General features: G+C 42.9%; 1 protein-coding gene across 2 annotated transcripts in view; it reads right to left on the bottom strand.

The window, feature by feature from the left end:
• tmem131 (transmembrane protein 131) overlaps positions 1–12717 on the bottom strand; it is a 30901-nt gene extending 18184 nt beyond the window's left edge. For both annotated transcript variants that reach the window (XM_023800774.2, XM_023800775.1), the window contains exons 1-3: positions 12545–12717; positions 4061–4122; positions 3422–3462 (exon numbers count right to left, since the gene is read on the bottom strand). In XM_023800774.2, the coding sequence (XP_023656542.1) occupies positions 3422–3462; positions 4061–4122; positions 12545–12668 (227 nt within the window). In that variant the 5' untranslated portion in view covers positions 12669–12717. The remainder of the gene's footprint in view (positions 1–3421; positions 3463–4060; positions 4123–12544) is intronic.
• Between the last annotated feature and the right edge of the window lie 1035 nt (positions 12718–13752).

Below are 13752 nucleotides of genomic sequence, written 5' to 3'. Positions count from 1 at the left end.
GTGAAGGTGGGTGATGATGCACGTCCGAGTGTCAATAGCTTTGCAACTGCTTAAGCATTTCAGAGGGACTACTTATGATATTTCCTAATTTAGTATCGCTTTGGACTAATCAATGTTTGTGGCATTTCATAATTTTGTCTTATATTCCATAAATTTGTCATCATTACTAGGACTACCTACGATTGTTTATTATAGTTCATGATCGTCTCACTTTATTATATTTCATAACTTTGTATCACTTCAAATATTTCTGAGCGGACTTAAGCGTGCCTGTTTGTCCCTCTGAGGGCCCTGCATGCCCCTCTCGTCCTAAAGCACCAGGTGTCATCGTGGGGTTTCCTCCAGGTAGGTCAGTTCCCCACCCGCCCCAGTCCAAGTGCGATTGTGCCCTGCGATTGTGCCCTGCGATTGTGCCCTGCGATTGTGCCCTGCCTTCCACCCAGTCCCTGGAATAGGCTCATAGGCTCTAGACCCCCCACAACAATGAATAGGACAAGCGGTTATTGAAAATGAATGGATGGAATGATGGATGGACAGACATTTTTACTGTGGAATCAAGCTTCTGAGGCTGTTATTCACACGTCAACACGCTGCCTTATGTTTGGTTTGCAGTTCCTCTTATATTGTGTTTGTAGTTCTAGTAAGAAACTATTTCGAACAGCTTCCCTGCTGTACCGAAATCGCACTGAACTGTGAAGCGTATAGCAGTAATCATGCCTAGGTGTCTGTTTATTTATGTCTCTGCACACGCTTGCTCATTCACGATAGCACAGTCCCAGGCTCACACGTCCCAGGTAGCACAGTCCCAGGCTCACACGTCCCAGGCTCACACGTCCCAGGCTCACACGTCCCAGGCTCACACGTCCCAGGCGGCCTGATTTTAAGGGACCGTGCTGTGTGCAACTGAGCAAATATTAACAGCATACAAAGAAAAATTACGGTAACCTAAATTTAAAATGATATTTAAAAATCTTTTGGCAATTTCAATAATTTAAGAATTATGATTCGTAGTATCCATTTCCCCCCTACCTCTAACCAGTACCCTTACTGGTTAGACATGGAGATGCTGGAAGGTCAGGGGGGGCACGCCGCTTTGCTGCAGGAGGGGAGGCTGCCCCTAAATCAGGGAACACCTTTAACTGCCTCATTAATGATCCTGAGTACAGGCTAAATTATTTAAATAAACAAACAAACAAACGGGGAAAAAAATATACTCCTTCTGGAAATGAAAATCTGCTTCACTTTGCAGGTTCTCAGATACTGAACAAAAAACACAGCCACACAAAACCTGCAAGGAAACTGAATATAGAAATAAAGCAAGAGTGACAATGACTCTTCAAATCACCACAGAGAGGAAGTGGGGGGGGGGGTTGGGCACATGGACCCATCTTCCGAGGAAATTGGGGGGGGCTGTATCCACACACAGGCGTGTTCGTGACAGGTTCAGGACACTGCAGCAAACAAACAAGCCCTAGTTTGTGCTCAGTAAGTCACTAGTGATGTGGCGTGCCTCTGGTAAGTGTCAGAGCACAGAGGCCTGAAGCATGAGGGCTGAAGCATGGCAGGGCCTTAGGATTCAGAGGCACAGACTGCAGACTAGACCAGCTGTGGCAGGAAGACCTGGGTGGCAGATCCCCCGCTTATGTTCTTATGTTCACTTCCTCTAACGGCAAGATGCATTCAGAACACGGCACCAAGCGGCCAGACAACTGCAGCTTCTCTGCCCTCCTGCCGATTATGCTCACTGCACAGGACACTTCATAACTGTATGCTACATTTGCACCTAGATGCGTCAATTTGCTTACTGAATACTGATAAATGAGATTTTATTTTCTCCATGATAACCAGCAAGTAAAACTCCAGCCTTAGCAGTAGAATCAGGCCCTGCCTCAGGTTAGCAGCTGCTGGTGGAGGGAGTCAGGGAAAGGCTGGGTCAACCACAATGACACATTCAGCTTGAAAAGGAGAAACGTGGCGTGGCAATCCAAACATCTGACTGGTAAGGCCTCGAGGGCCAAGCTTCCACCACAACACCAGCCTGAATGGGGGAGGCGGTAGTCAGAGCCGAGACACGGGTTCATAATGACGATGCTTTGAGGGATGATCCAAAGACCAGCAGCGAGATGGGACAAGTACCACTCGACTGTCTGCCTGTGGTCAGGGTCACAGAGCCTGAAAATGCTTGCATTAAGGGGGTAGGAAGGCACGGAACACAGGGTTCTTTTCCACTGCACCAAGGAAGGAACTTTCGGTAGGGCACTTTCACGTTTCCATTCCAGTACTAAAAGTGCCAAACCAACAGGAGAAAGAGTAAAAATATTTTAGCAAAACTTTACCCCCCCGCACTATAACGTCTGTACAGAAGTGAAAGTAAGAAAAAGCCTGATCTTAATCTAGCCGAGTAGTGATGTAAGAATTGCATGTGCATAACATGCGATGTTGGTACATCATCCAGTCTTGTAATATACTACAGTAATTTTTTTTAATTCAATACAAAATTCCCTGCTTCGACTTGTCATTCGGGGCCAGTACCAGTTTTTATGCCAGTGGAAAACCAACACCTTGAAGTACCGTACTTTTGGTACTTTTCACCTGGTGTGGTGGAAAAGCACCCACAGTGGTCAACACACTAAGTGTCTCTGTGATAAGCAATAAGCACCACATGCAGACAGGGCACAGGGACATGCACACGTGCCCTGTGGTGAACGGAGCCCCATCCGGTCTTTGTGGAGCAGCTCGGCACAGCTGACCTGCTTTTCTCACTTTGCTACAACGCATACAAGCCAGGGCCCTGAAACATAGCCCATGACATGAGCCGGCTGGACTTGCCTGCTCATGACAGAGCGAGCTCTTCCACGCCGCTCTTCACATAGCGCCAGTGCAGGAAAAGTAGGGCAGACGCGACAAAGTCAACATTTATCGGCCACGCAGCCTGCCCTCCCGTCTGACCCTCCCGTCTGACCCTGAACTGGACAGTCGGGCTCTTCCTGAGTCTGGGAGAGAGTGACCACCTTGGGCTCTCAGCTCCTCCCCAAGGCTTGGGGCTATTTTTACTTCCCCAGCCACAGCAAGACCATCGCCGCAGCCTCACAGGCACAGGTCTGGCTGCTTTGAAAACATCTCCAAAGACACCTTGCCATCACATGTGCCCACCCGCAAATCAGCCAGTCACGGTGAGGCCTGGCAGACACTCTATTCCAGCTGGACGTCTTGGGCAATCAGTCCTCCTCAAATTAGATATTACACAAAAACACTGGAGGAAACCACAAGACGTGCAGTCGAGGGCCACTCGAAGCCAGCTGGTATGGACTAATTTTTGTGCACATTATTCATCCTAGGTCCAAATTTAGCTGCTCAGCCACTAACACAACATTGCAGAGGAGGAAAGGGGGGGGGGTGACCAGATGACACCAAAGCTTACCTTTTTTGATGATATGAACCAAGGTCAAGGTCAGACTCTGTCTGTAAAGATAAAACAAAATTAGATGAACCACATTTCACATTAGCAAATGCAATACTGAGCTGACTGTACAACTATGGAGTAAATCTAGAGTAAACAAATATACAGCAACTGCATCAAGGAGCTGAAAAAATGTCATTTCAGCAGTTTGTGGCTGAATTACCACCATGATTCCCCAGCACAGAGCAACCTGAAAGCTCATTTACATCCATGGCTGAGCAGGACTTTTTATCTAGCCCGCACCATCAGATCTTTGCCCGACGGCAGCTGGTAAGAGCACGGCTTGCCCTCCCCGTCCGAGTCCACGGGTGGTGAGAGCAGGTCTAGAGATCAAAGCAATCAGTGCAGGTGGGGAGGCGGCACAAGCAAGCAGCTCATGGCAGTGAAGTACAGCTTCATTCAGTCACAAGTACGCGTGTGTCGCACGGATCGAAGTGCTGCCCACCCACTGCCCCTGCAGGAAGGACCCACAGGTTTAGTACACCCAGAAGCAGGCTCCGGCACTGCTACACCAAACAGCCTGGCGCTGAAGAGATGGGCTCCATCCAGCACTCGTACAGTGACCACAGGCAAGCTACACGCACGCTAACAGAAACTTACCTCCAAGAGGCCCCCATTGCCAAAATGTAGGACTTCTAAAATTGTGTCTGACTGGATGAATGCTGTCAAAAGAAAAGAATTCACATTAGGTTTTGCTCATTATACTTGTAATGTATTTAACAAATCATTGCATAGAAGAGAGCACAGTAGTGCAGGTTGCTCCATTACTGTCCTCGTGAAAACCAAACTCAGTCATTTCATTTCATATTCACTACATACACATAATATTGACACCACTGTCAACCATTGAGGTTGTGAGCTGACATAAGCTTAAGGGGAACAACCTGAGACGCATGTCTTTTTCAAAATATGATCAGGACGGACGTTTCAAAACCACAGTAACAAACACCAATTGCAGGAAGTGGTTGGCCAAATATCTGACGTATAATAATAGGCCTCACACAATTGTCACCAGTGTTGATCAAGCAGCCGGACCGATGGTTGTGAAACTGCCATCTGCCATTTTATGCCCAAAATTACTGTCAAACATGCCCAGATGTTTACTTGAACTATGCCAGCATCAATCTGGTCGGCCTTTGACAGCTTCCTGGCCCCACATGTCTAAGCAGTGGGGAGGGGAGGGGCCTGATCACAGGAGACCAGGCTGTGGTCCTTGTTTTCAGCATAATGCACGTTCCCTTTAAAGCCCCGGCAGAAGTGCCTGGTGGATGTATGACCCGCCGTTCCAAACTGCGAAACTGAGGAGCTAGTGCTACCCAGGTCTCTTCTATCCAAGTTCTATTATTAGCCATTGTGGCGTAATAGGAGGTTTTATGGCTAACAGACTTAAAGCCGTACATTAACACCCTTCTTCTATAACACCATTAAAAAGCACACTCCACACTGAAGAGTGCTCTTTGCTTATTTTTCTGGAATTTTAACCTCGATAATCAACCAGAGGAAGGAGAAAGGGAACAAAGTGACATACATGCAAACTAATGATTCCAAACACTATCTACTGGCATGCAAATACAGCTAGAAGGTTAGAATCACATGCTGAAGATCAGCTCGCCCAATCATGGGAGGGCAGAGAATGAACAAGTGACCTGACGCATTAGCAAGTGCCAAGAGTGCTAACAGGTGCTGGGGGATGGGCAGATCTTTGAGTTCTGTGGACCAGCCATACGGGGACGACGACAGGCTATCAGACAGAGGAGAAAGGCAGGGCGAGAGTGAACTAGGGCCACTGAAGCTGAAAACAAAGCAACAGGTTTGTAAACAGAATATTTTTGTGGACAAGACAAGTAATACTGGTAATCTGACAGAGCAAAGAACTGCCAGATATTTGTCTTGAAAAGAATGCATTTGGTTCAAGACACTGATGGGCAGATGAAAAGCTAGTGAACGAGTGCTTCAGTGCAATTCCAACAGCCCAAAACCTTATAGCTAATTTCAAAACAGTGGGTACATAAGGCTGGAGCTGGGAGATGTGAAATTAGACAGGCCTCCAGCTTCTGATAAACTCCACTTCTGCAGGCCTCCCGAGCCCCATGCAAGTCCATTGTAATGAACAAAAATGGAAACACATTTGGTTCACTCTTTTCTCCAAAACATGCTCTTTGGAGAATATAGATGTTCACCTGCAGCAACGTATTGAATTAAGCCACTTTAATGCACCAAACACAGAACAGCAACTAAATGACAAGCAGAAGTGGCCAGTGTTACAGAACACAGAGCAGTGGTTGTCAACCCATTTTGCTCTGCAACCCAATAGTTTCCATGCCAGCTCAGCTGCAACCCTATATCAAGTATAGGTTTAAATTAACCTTATGATCATGCACACAGTGCACTTGACAATTTACACCAATCGATGCCTATCGCACAAACCTGATTAGATATACTGGTGAATTTTAAATTAAGCATCTGTGGTTTGGCTTTGTGGATTGGTTGAGTGTTCACTAGTTTTGCGCAAAGCATTTGCAGACCCAAGACCTGTTTATACAAGTTAATTCTAGAATCGGGGCAGGGAAATCTGATCGTGGATCAGCATAGGAGCTAGCTGGTTTTAAAATGCTTACATTTCCAACTCTACCTCGAGACCCTTTCAGAACTTGCTGTGACCCAAATTTGGTTGAGATTCACTGAGATAGATGTCCTTTATGTGAGCAATGATGATTAAAATGGATACTATGTACTCTAGTTTCACAGCTGATCACATTCAGTTAGTCATTGAAGCACAGTACTGCTACCGACTCCTATGGCAAGGAAGGCAGACTTCACTGACTGACTTACTAGTGGGCGATGAAGGGAAGTTCAGCTCTCCTCTCCTTAGAAGTCACCCGACAAAGCAGCTGCTGGAATTCAGATGTTGACAGGTGTAGGGGGAGTCAACGCAACTGACTGGACACAAGATAGGAGTGGGGGGTGTCTAACGGGCAGCCATTTGCGCTTAAAATGCTCTCATCCTCCCTAATAATGGTCTACTCCGACATCTTGCATTCCTCCACTCAGCCATTCCACAACACCAATCTCCAAAGGAGGACAGGAAGCTGATGTCCGGTAAGCAAGCAAGCATGCACCACATTGTACCATTTGCATTTTCCTGCCCTAATTTTGACCTTTCCAAGTCAAACAAAACATATCAACCAAGGAAAAAAATTAATTCATACAAGTCAACTTCTGATTTGTGATGCATGTCCTTGGGATTCCTACAGGTATCCAGCAGGAGCAGTGCTGCAATTTAACTTTTGTGTGCTGCATTTCTGTTGCTCCTCTGATTTATCTTCTTTTTCACTGGGTCATTTGCACCAGCAGCCCTTAAGGTATCTGGGCAGCTCCAGCAGAAGGGAGCAGAGTGATAAGGGCAGCAGAGATAGCCAGCGAACCACTGGAGGAAACTGTTGACTTATCCAGGGACTTGGGACACCAGAGGGAGTGGAATCAGCAGGAGCAGCATGATCCTAACATCGGTGTAAATCCATCAATCTTACACTCGCTTCGCCTGGTCAGAACTGAGGGAAAACTGTGAAAGTGAATCGTAAATATTGCAGATGTGAAATGCTCTGCTGTTTACGTGATACTTTTATCCTGCCTGATATAAGTTTCCTGTATAAAGCTTGATTATTTTACAGGAGAAACTCCTTAAAAGTACTGTTTGAGGATATTACACATTTCTCTTGGACTGGTGGCAGGTTCTGGTTCTATGTCCTCAACCACAACCCTAACACACCTTAAGAGCCACACTTCCCGGTACAGTGAACGGACCCCACATTTCATAGACATCAAGACGGGGTTTATTTTTGGCTACTGATAGCAGACCCCCAGCTTGTCACACACACTTCAGACTGTCACTGGGACAGAGTTAAACTGAACCAGATTTATTCAAATCCTGTTTACAAGAAAGTCTGACAGATTCTTGGAGATATCCAGGTCTCTCAGTGGACCCCGTAAATATGAATATAAATATTCTCCCACAAGCCTACAACACCATTAAGAAAAGTGTAAACATGTTGTATGAATACTTTAGTCTGCCCATTAGAAAAAGTCAAGCAGTCGTATCTTTTTATAAATGCAAACTGGGACCACTCCCTTCACCTTCAATCAAATATCACATCTTCTCTGGACTGGCGATGCAAGCGAAGGTCATGTGAAACACCAAGAGAACTTCACCATGAGGGCTTCAGCACCTGAGATGTTACTTAAAAGGCCAACAGACAGCCCATTATCAGACTTTATGGCTCTGATCCAATTCCTCTGAGAGCCTATGATCTGTGAAGACCCGCAAAGTTAAAAAAAGAATGCTAGAAATGAAGACTGCACTTCTTTTAACGCAATTAAAATACAAAGCATGGCTGTCACTGGAACAATAGACCATAGCAAAAACACATTTGCACAGTAACCACGAAACAGCCGTTTTTTGTTTCTGATCAGACACGTCACTTCCGGAGATCACACAGGAAAGACCGGGGCTCTGCTATGCACCTACAGGCTTTCATACAGAACTGCTGCCAAACTTCATCATCCCACCCATCTTCATCAAGAGTTAAGTCTGTAGGTCTGTAGGACTGAATCATAATGAGCATCTTTTTCAGCTTTCATATGAAAACATGCAAGATGCATGCTCAGAGGCTGATGTCCAGCACAACTGTATGAGTTAACATCTAAGCACCTTCCCCCAAATGCTGCAACAGCACCCAAAGAAAACAGTTTATTTTATTATTTTTGCGCAAATAATAAAAAAATTAAAAAAAAATCGGCCTAAAAATAACTTGGTCAAGAAGTCAGATTCTAATATCACGTTCTCAATTCTAATATCACGTTCTCAATTCTAATATCACGTTCTCAATTCTAATATCACGTTCTCAACACCGAATAAAAACAAATCACTGCTTTAGTGGACGTCTTTACTGTCAACCATCATGCTATCCATTCAGATAAGAGCCATAAAAACAGCCGGCATCATATCCTGCACATGAATCGATGCCACTCAGCTTCCTATTCAGAAGAGTAAAAGAACACATGATGATCTAAAAAACAAGAAACCAACTGACCTTTTAAGGAAGTGACACACAGAAGCTTTCAATTCAGTTTTGTCCCTTTTGATAAAAAGAGCACACATGGACTCCAAAGACCATGTTAACTATTAAAATGGTTTCTCTGGAGTATTTGATACAACTAAAACAAGACATTAACATGCTTACATATTACACATTAACAGCTATAGATGGAAAGAGGTGAAGCTGAAAAAACATTTTGAGAAGATTAACCTTGGTGTTCATTTTCTGGCTTAGCTTTAACTTAAAATCTGTTCAGTTAGAATCATCCTGGGCAGTTATTTTCTATGGGGGGGGGGGGGAATCTAAGCTCTGTTATGACATCAAGGACCACACTTTTCTGACTCTTTCACCTCCTACAAACAATTTCTCTTCCTTAAGACTCATTTTTTTGTGTGCCAGTATGGATGAAGAAAGTTGACGAGACATAAAACTTTCCTTTATTTTAATGATTGTGTACGCCAGTAAAACTCACCATTTTTTGCACAGGTCTGGACTCAGTCTATTCACATTTTATAAATACTTAAGTTAAAAAAATAGACACAGTACAAGTACATGTACGTTTTTGCACTTTACATAATGCTAGATTTCTGCTTTGGCTTGTCTATGAAGGACATTTTCACAAACATCTTCAAATTTATTTCAATCCAAATCAAAGCTGGTGCATGAACATGCATCCCAAACATAAGGAGAAATGGGAGACCAAAAAGAAGCTTTAAAAAAAAACACCTTAGTCTAGGTGCACCAGTCTACATTTGAGAAGATTCAACTACCCTCACAAACTTGGCCAGAAGTGCCTGCTCAAGACTCAACCAAGGCACATGTGTGCATTGAGCACCATACTTCACACCAATAAAAAGGAAGGACCTAAAACAAGCTCCTAAGCACTAAGCTCAAGAGGTCCAAACCATCAGGGACTCTCTGTTCCATTAGAAAAACAGAAACTATTCACTTTATCTACATTTGCACACCTACTTCACCCAAGGACAGAAAGGCTTCCCAGGCGTCTCACACCACTGACTAGAAAATACAGAAGTGACCTACAAACGAGGACAGCATTTGGCTTGAGCATATGTAAATGCTGAATTCTGAAATCTCCAAAACCCTGTTTGCAAACTTCTACAATGCATTTAAGCAATATGTTGGAAGTCCAAACGCACTTCTGTTACTCTACCTGTTCATGTGGAAGTACTCAGGTAACCAACAGGGATTCCTCTACTATAAACTGCTGCATTCCAAGAGTTCCAGTCTGCATATAATCATTGGGAAGACTGTCACAGAAATACAAAATCAGACACAGACAGTCAGATATGTCGCATTTTCATAAATAATAAAAGTTGTCAGAAAATAAGCACACTCCTGCGGTAAGCTACTCTAGAACCAGCTACCACCTCACCACTTAGATTTTTACTAACTTTTTGATTGTCATCCTAAAACACTACTTTCATGAAATCTTTAGGGTAGCAGATGAGCTGAATAGATTTCTGCATGGCCCTGAATTTCTATGGATAACTCCGTTATTGTGCAAGGTCAAAAATTCACCCATGATTGAAAGCGACCATTGACCCTTTAAAACACATCCTAGACACCTTCCCGTCAAAGATGCCTTACACAATCAAAGACAGAATTACTCCAAGACTTTTCAGGGTTTCTTTGCACTTTGGTTTGCCCAAATGCCAAAGTAATCCTTCAAGTTAAGTGCAGCCAATATGTCCAGGCCAGCTTTGGGTCACATTTGGTCGCAGACCTACAGGACCTACTACCACATGCAAGAGTTTGTTGGCCACAGATACTTGACTGTGTTATCATGACAGCATGATATTTCAGATGCCATCGAGAAACTGGAGACAGCTTTGGTCATTAAACGTCTAAGCTTTTCAAGCACCGTTTTGTTGACAGCTCTTCCACAAGCATTCTAAGCCCACAAACCTACTGAAACAATGGGGAAACAGTTGTCACTCTTAGTTGAGGGCTTTAAACCATATCTATGACTTATACCCCAGGGCAAAACTGTGTCCCATTTGAATTGAGGACTACAAAAACTGCCTTGTCTTACTGTTACAAGGTACTGCAAAGGTGTCTATACGATCTCTAAGTCTATTCTATACACATTCATTTCATGGCTAAGATGTGCAACAGGTGCTCACACAAAACATTTAAACCTACAATATGACAGGTGAGATCACCGATATTAATCTCGATGGCTGAAAAGACTTGCCAATACAAACCAGTGACACTTCCACACGTTTGTGTTTATAAATGGCTGCAAAGCAAGAGGGAAAACCCCTTTGGTGAAATTACAAGACATAACAGATCACACAAGACAGTTCCATAGAAACTACCATTATAATGGCAGCACTCCTATTAATTCAGACTGCTGCTTAACAGCCATGTTGTATGTACCAATACTACAGGGTCAGCTGCTCAGTTTAACCCAAAGCCAGTATTTCTCACCTTTCAAACTGCTTGCAAAAAAAAAATGCAGTACAGAAAATTAAAGGCGTCATTGTCGTTCCTGATACTGAAATGGTCCGCAGCTGACTTTGATGATTTGTATGGACGCAACGATAATATTCCAAATAAGTAACCTGTGAACATTTTTGATAGAGAACTACCATGGTAGCAAACAAAGTTCCTAGAGATATGCAGCACGTGAATAACAAGGTAGCTGTCAATGTGTGTCATGGCCTTGCATAGACTTTAAAGTTTTTTTGTTTTGTTTTTTTAGATTTGGTTAGTTGCATCATAGTTTTAACCAAAAGAGTTTCAGTTTTTAAAACATAAAATATTCCGCGAACAGTCATAGCTTCGCCAACATCTTTAAAACAAAGCAAACACAGCAGCAACTCAATGACACACGCTGAAAAAAGTTAACCACTCTGCAATTTTGTTATTCAAAACCAACCTAAAGCAAACCGTTTGGGACTTCAGGCATTTGTAAAATATTTAAGAATTACTACAGAAGAACACACCTCTACCCTGAACTGGCTACGAATTGGCATATACAACCTTAAGGACTCATCAACAACTTAAAATTGCCACAAGTACTAAGTTTTATATATAAACACACACTGAAGACGCTAGCAGCTAGCTAAGACATTTTCGTGGCGAGCTGGCTAGCATGCTAGTTAGCTAACCCCTTTAAAAAAAATGAAGACAATTTATCAGAAACCCGGTACCATTTTCTACCGAACACATTTAAAAATGTTCTATATCTGAAGTGCAGTTGAGTGAATTGATTTGCAGGGTAACTGTTGAAATCTTGCTCTTGCCATTACATGCCGGTTATAACAAATCGGTATTTGAAACTGACAGTGTCATTGCCGAATCCGTCCAGGCCCAGAAAAAAGCCTCGGTCTAAATTTCTACGTTTTGCCGAGGAATTGTGCGTGTAAGGCGTTCAACTCTGGAAGGAATGTGTGCATGGTCCAAGGTCCCAATGTAAAGTTAACTAGCTAGTTTACATGAGACACGAATAAGTCAGTTTGGTGGACACCGACTACGACAACACGGACGATCAGCTCCATTATGACATGGGACAAATTTTGTGTTTTTTTTCCCTTAATGGAAAAAACGGCGCTCGCCAGTTCGTCGGACATGCAAATTAGCTACCGCTAGCCAGGTACCAAAATATCTCCCTAGCTGACCAATATTGCGTGTTAACCTGTCGGTACGAGAACATTAAAAAAAAAAAAAAGGGGGGGGGGGGGTCCAGGTTATCAGTTAATTTGGTCGCTATATTCACTGTATTCAGATGAGATGTGTAAACGGAGGATACGTTACAGAACGGCACTGGAGCTTGCTAGCCTGGCTAACAAGGCTAACGTTTTGACAATCGCCCCGTTCACTCGGCAGCCCACGGCACAAGCTAGCGAGCTAACTAGCCAGCCTGTTTGCTAGCTATCAGTGCCAACCCAACCACCGCAATGTATCAATACTTATTACAAGGATTTCCAAAAATAGTACACAGACGGGGGAAAGCGACACCAACCTTGTTTGTTGGCCTGTGAAACCTGAAAAAATGCAATAAATAAAAGGCGCAGGATGCCCAAGCATGGTGTTCTTTTCTCCATTGATAGGTGAAATAGAGTGTCGGCTCTCGCAACGCTCGCCATACTACCGTGGCTGTGTCATTATGAGCAAAGCCAGCGGCTGCATGCTGATATAAACACTGTAGGGCTCCGGCGGAGGCGCAGAGACGCCAAGCGGAAGAAACCGGTACTGCAGGACACGCCTGTCCGCAGCACTTTTAATTACTGTTGAATTTTGCGCGTTATTTGCGAACTGATTCTCTACAGCTCTCGACTCAATAAAGTAAAATATGTTAAAATTCCAAACCACAAACTAAAAATAACACAGATTAATACATTCCTTACAGATTTGAACCGATAAAACTTTGGATATCTAGGAAAGGAATTCAACAAGTTACATTTCTGCACGCTACTTAATTGTGTTTTCACACGTATGACTCATTGCTAGAGTGGAAAAGCAATTAGAAACAAATTCAGAACAGTGACTGCGAAGCATTCTAAGTCTGGCATGAACGCAAAAATGTATTTTTTATTTGTTGACTTCACCATATAATTTATTAGCATTTAGACATACTGTATTTCATCTCTGGGACATTTTAAATGTGATATATTAAAATTGAAATTTTATCCCGACTAAGATATTTGTTGCTACACAAATACTGTACTAGGATTACCCTACCATACGTACATACATACATACATACATACACATATACCATAAACAAATATCTTTGAAGCACTATTAGACTAATATAAAGTGAAGATTAAAATGTGAAGTTATACAGATAGGCTAATATATTACGGTTGGGTTTATTTTCAGGAAGAACCGTTTTTCGTAATGTTCTGCCAAAACTTTTGTATAAAAATAATGCAAAAAGCATAGAAAAACGTCGTTAGTAAACAGAGTAAAATGTAGTTTAAGCTATACGTTGTAGATAAAGGAATGTATTTGGTCAATGATTGTAGTGGACCATACAACTATAAATATAATTGAATAACATTTAGTGAAAATATGAAGGTCTTAGTACAAAAGGTACCATGACACTAATTGCTATATATTCTGAATTAGTTTTTATTAAGATTCGGCCATAAATGACAACATATATGTGCTGTGAGTAAAGAATAGGCCTATGTTTCTTTTCTCAGTGTTTTTACTATAAAGGATGTA

The sequence above is a fragment of the Paramormyrops kingsleyae genome, chromosome 1, assembly GCF_048594095.1.
Source record: "Paramormyrops kingsleyae isolate MSU_618 chromosome 1, PKINGS_0.4, whole genome shotgun sequence".
In the NCBI taxonomy this organism is placed as follows: Eukaryota; Metazoa; Chordata; class Actinopteri; order Osteoglossiformes; family Mormyridae; genus Paramormyrops; species Paramormyrops kingsleyae.
The sequence above is the reverse complement of the archived record's forward strand: the minus strand, read 5'-3'. Positions and strand labels throughout refer to the sequence as shown.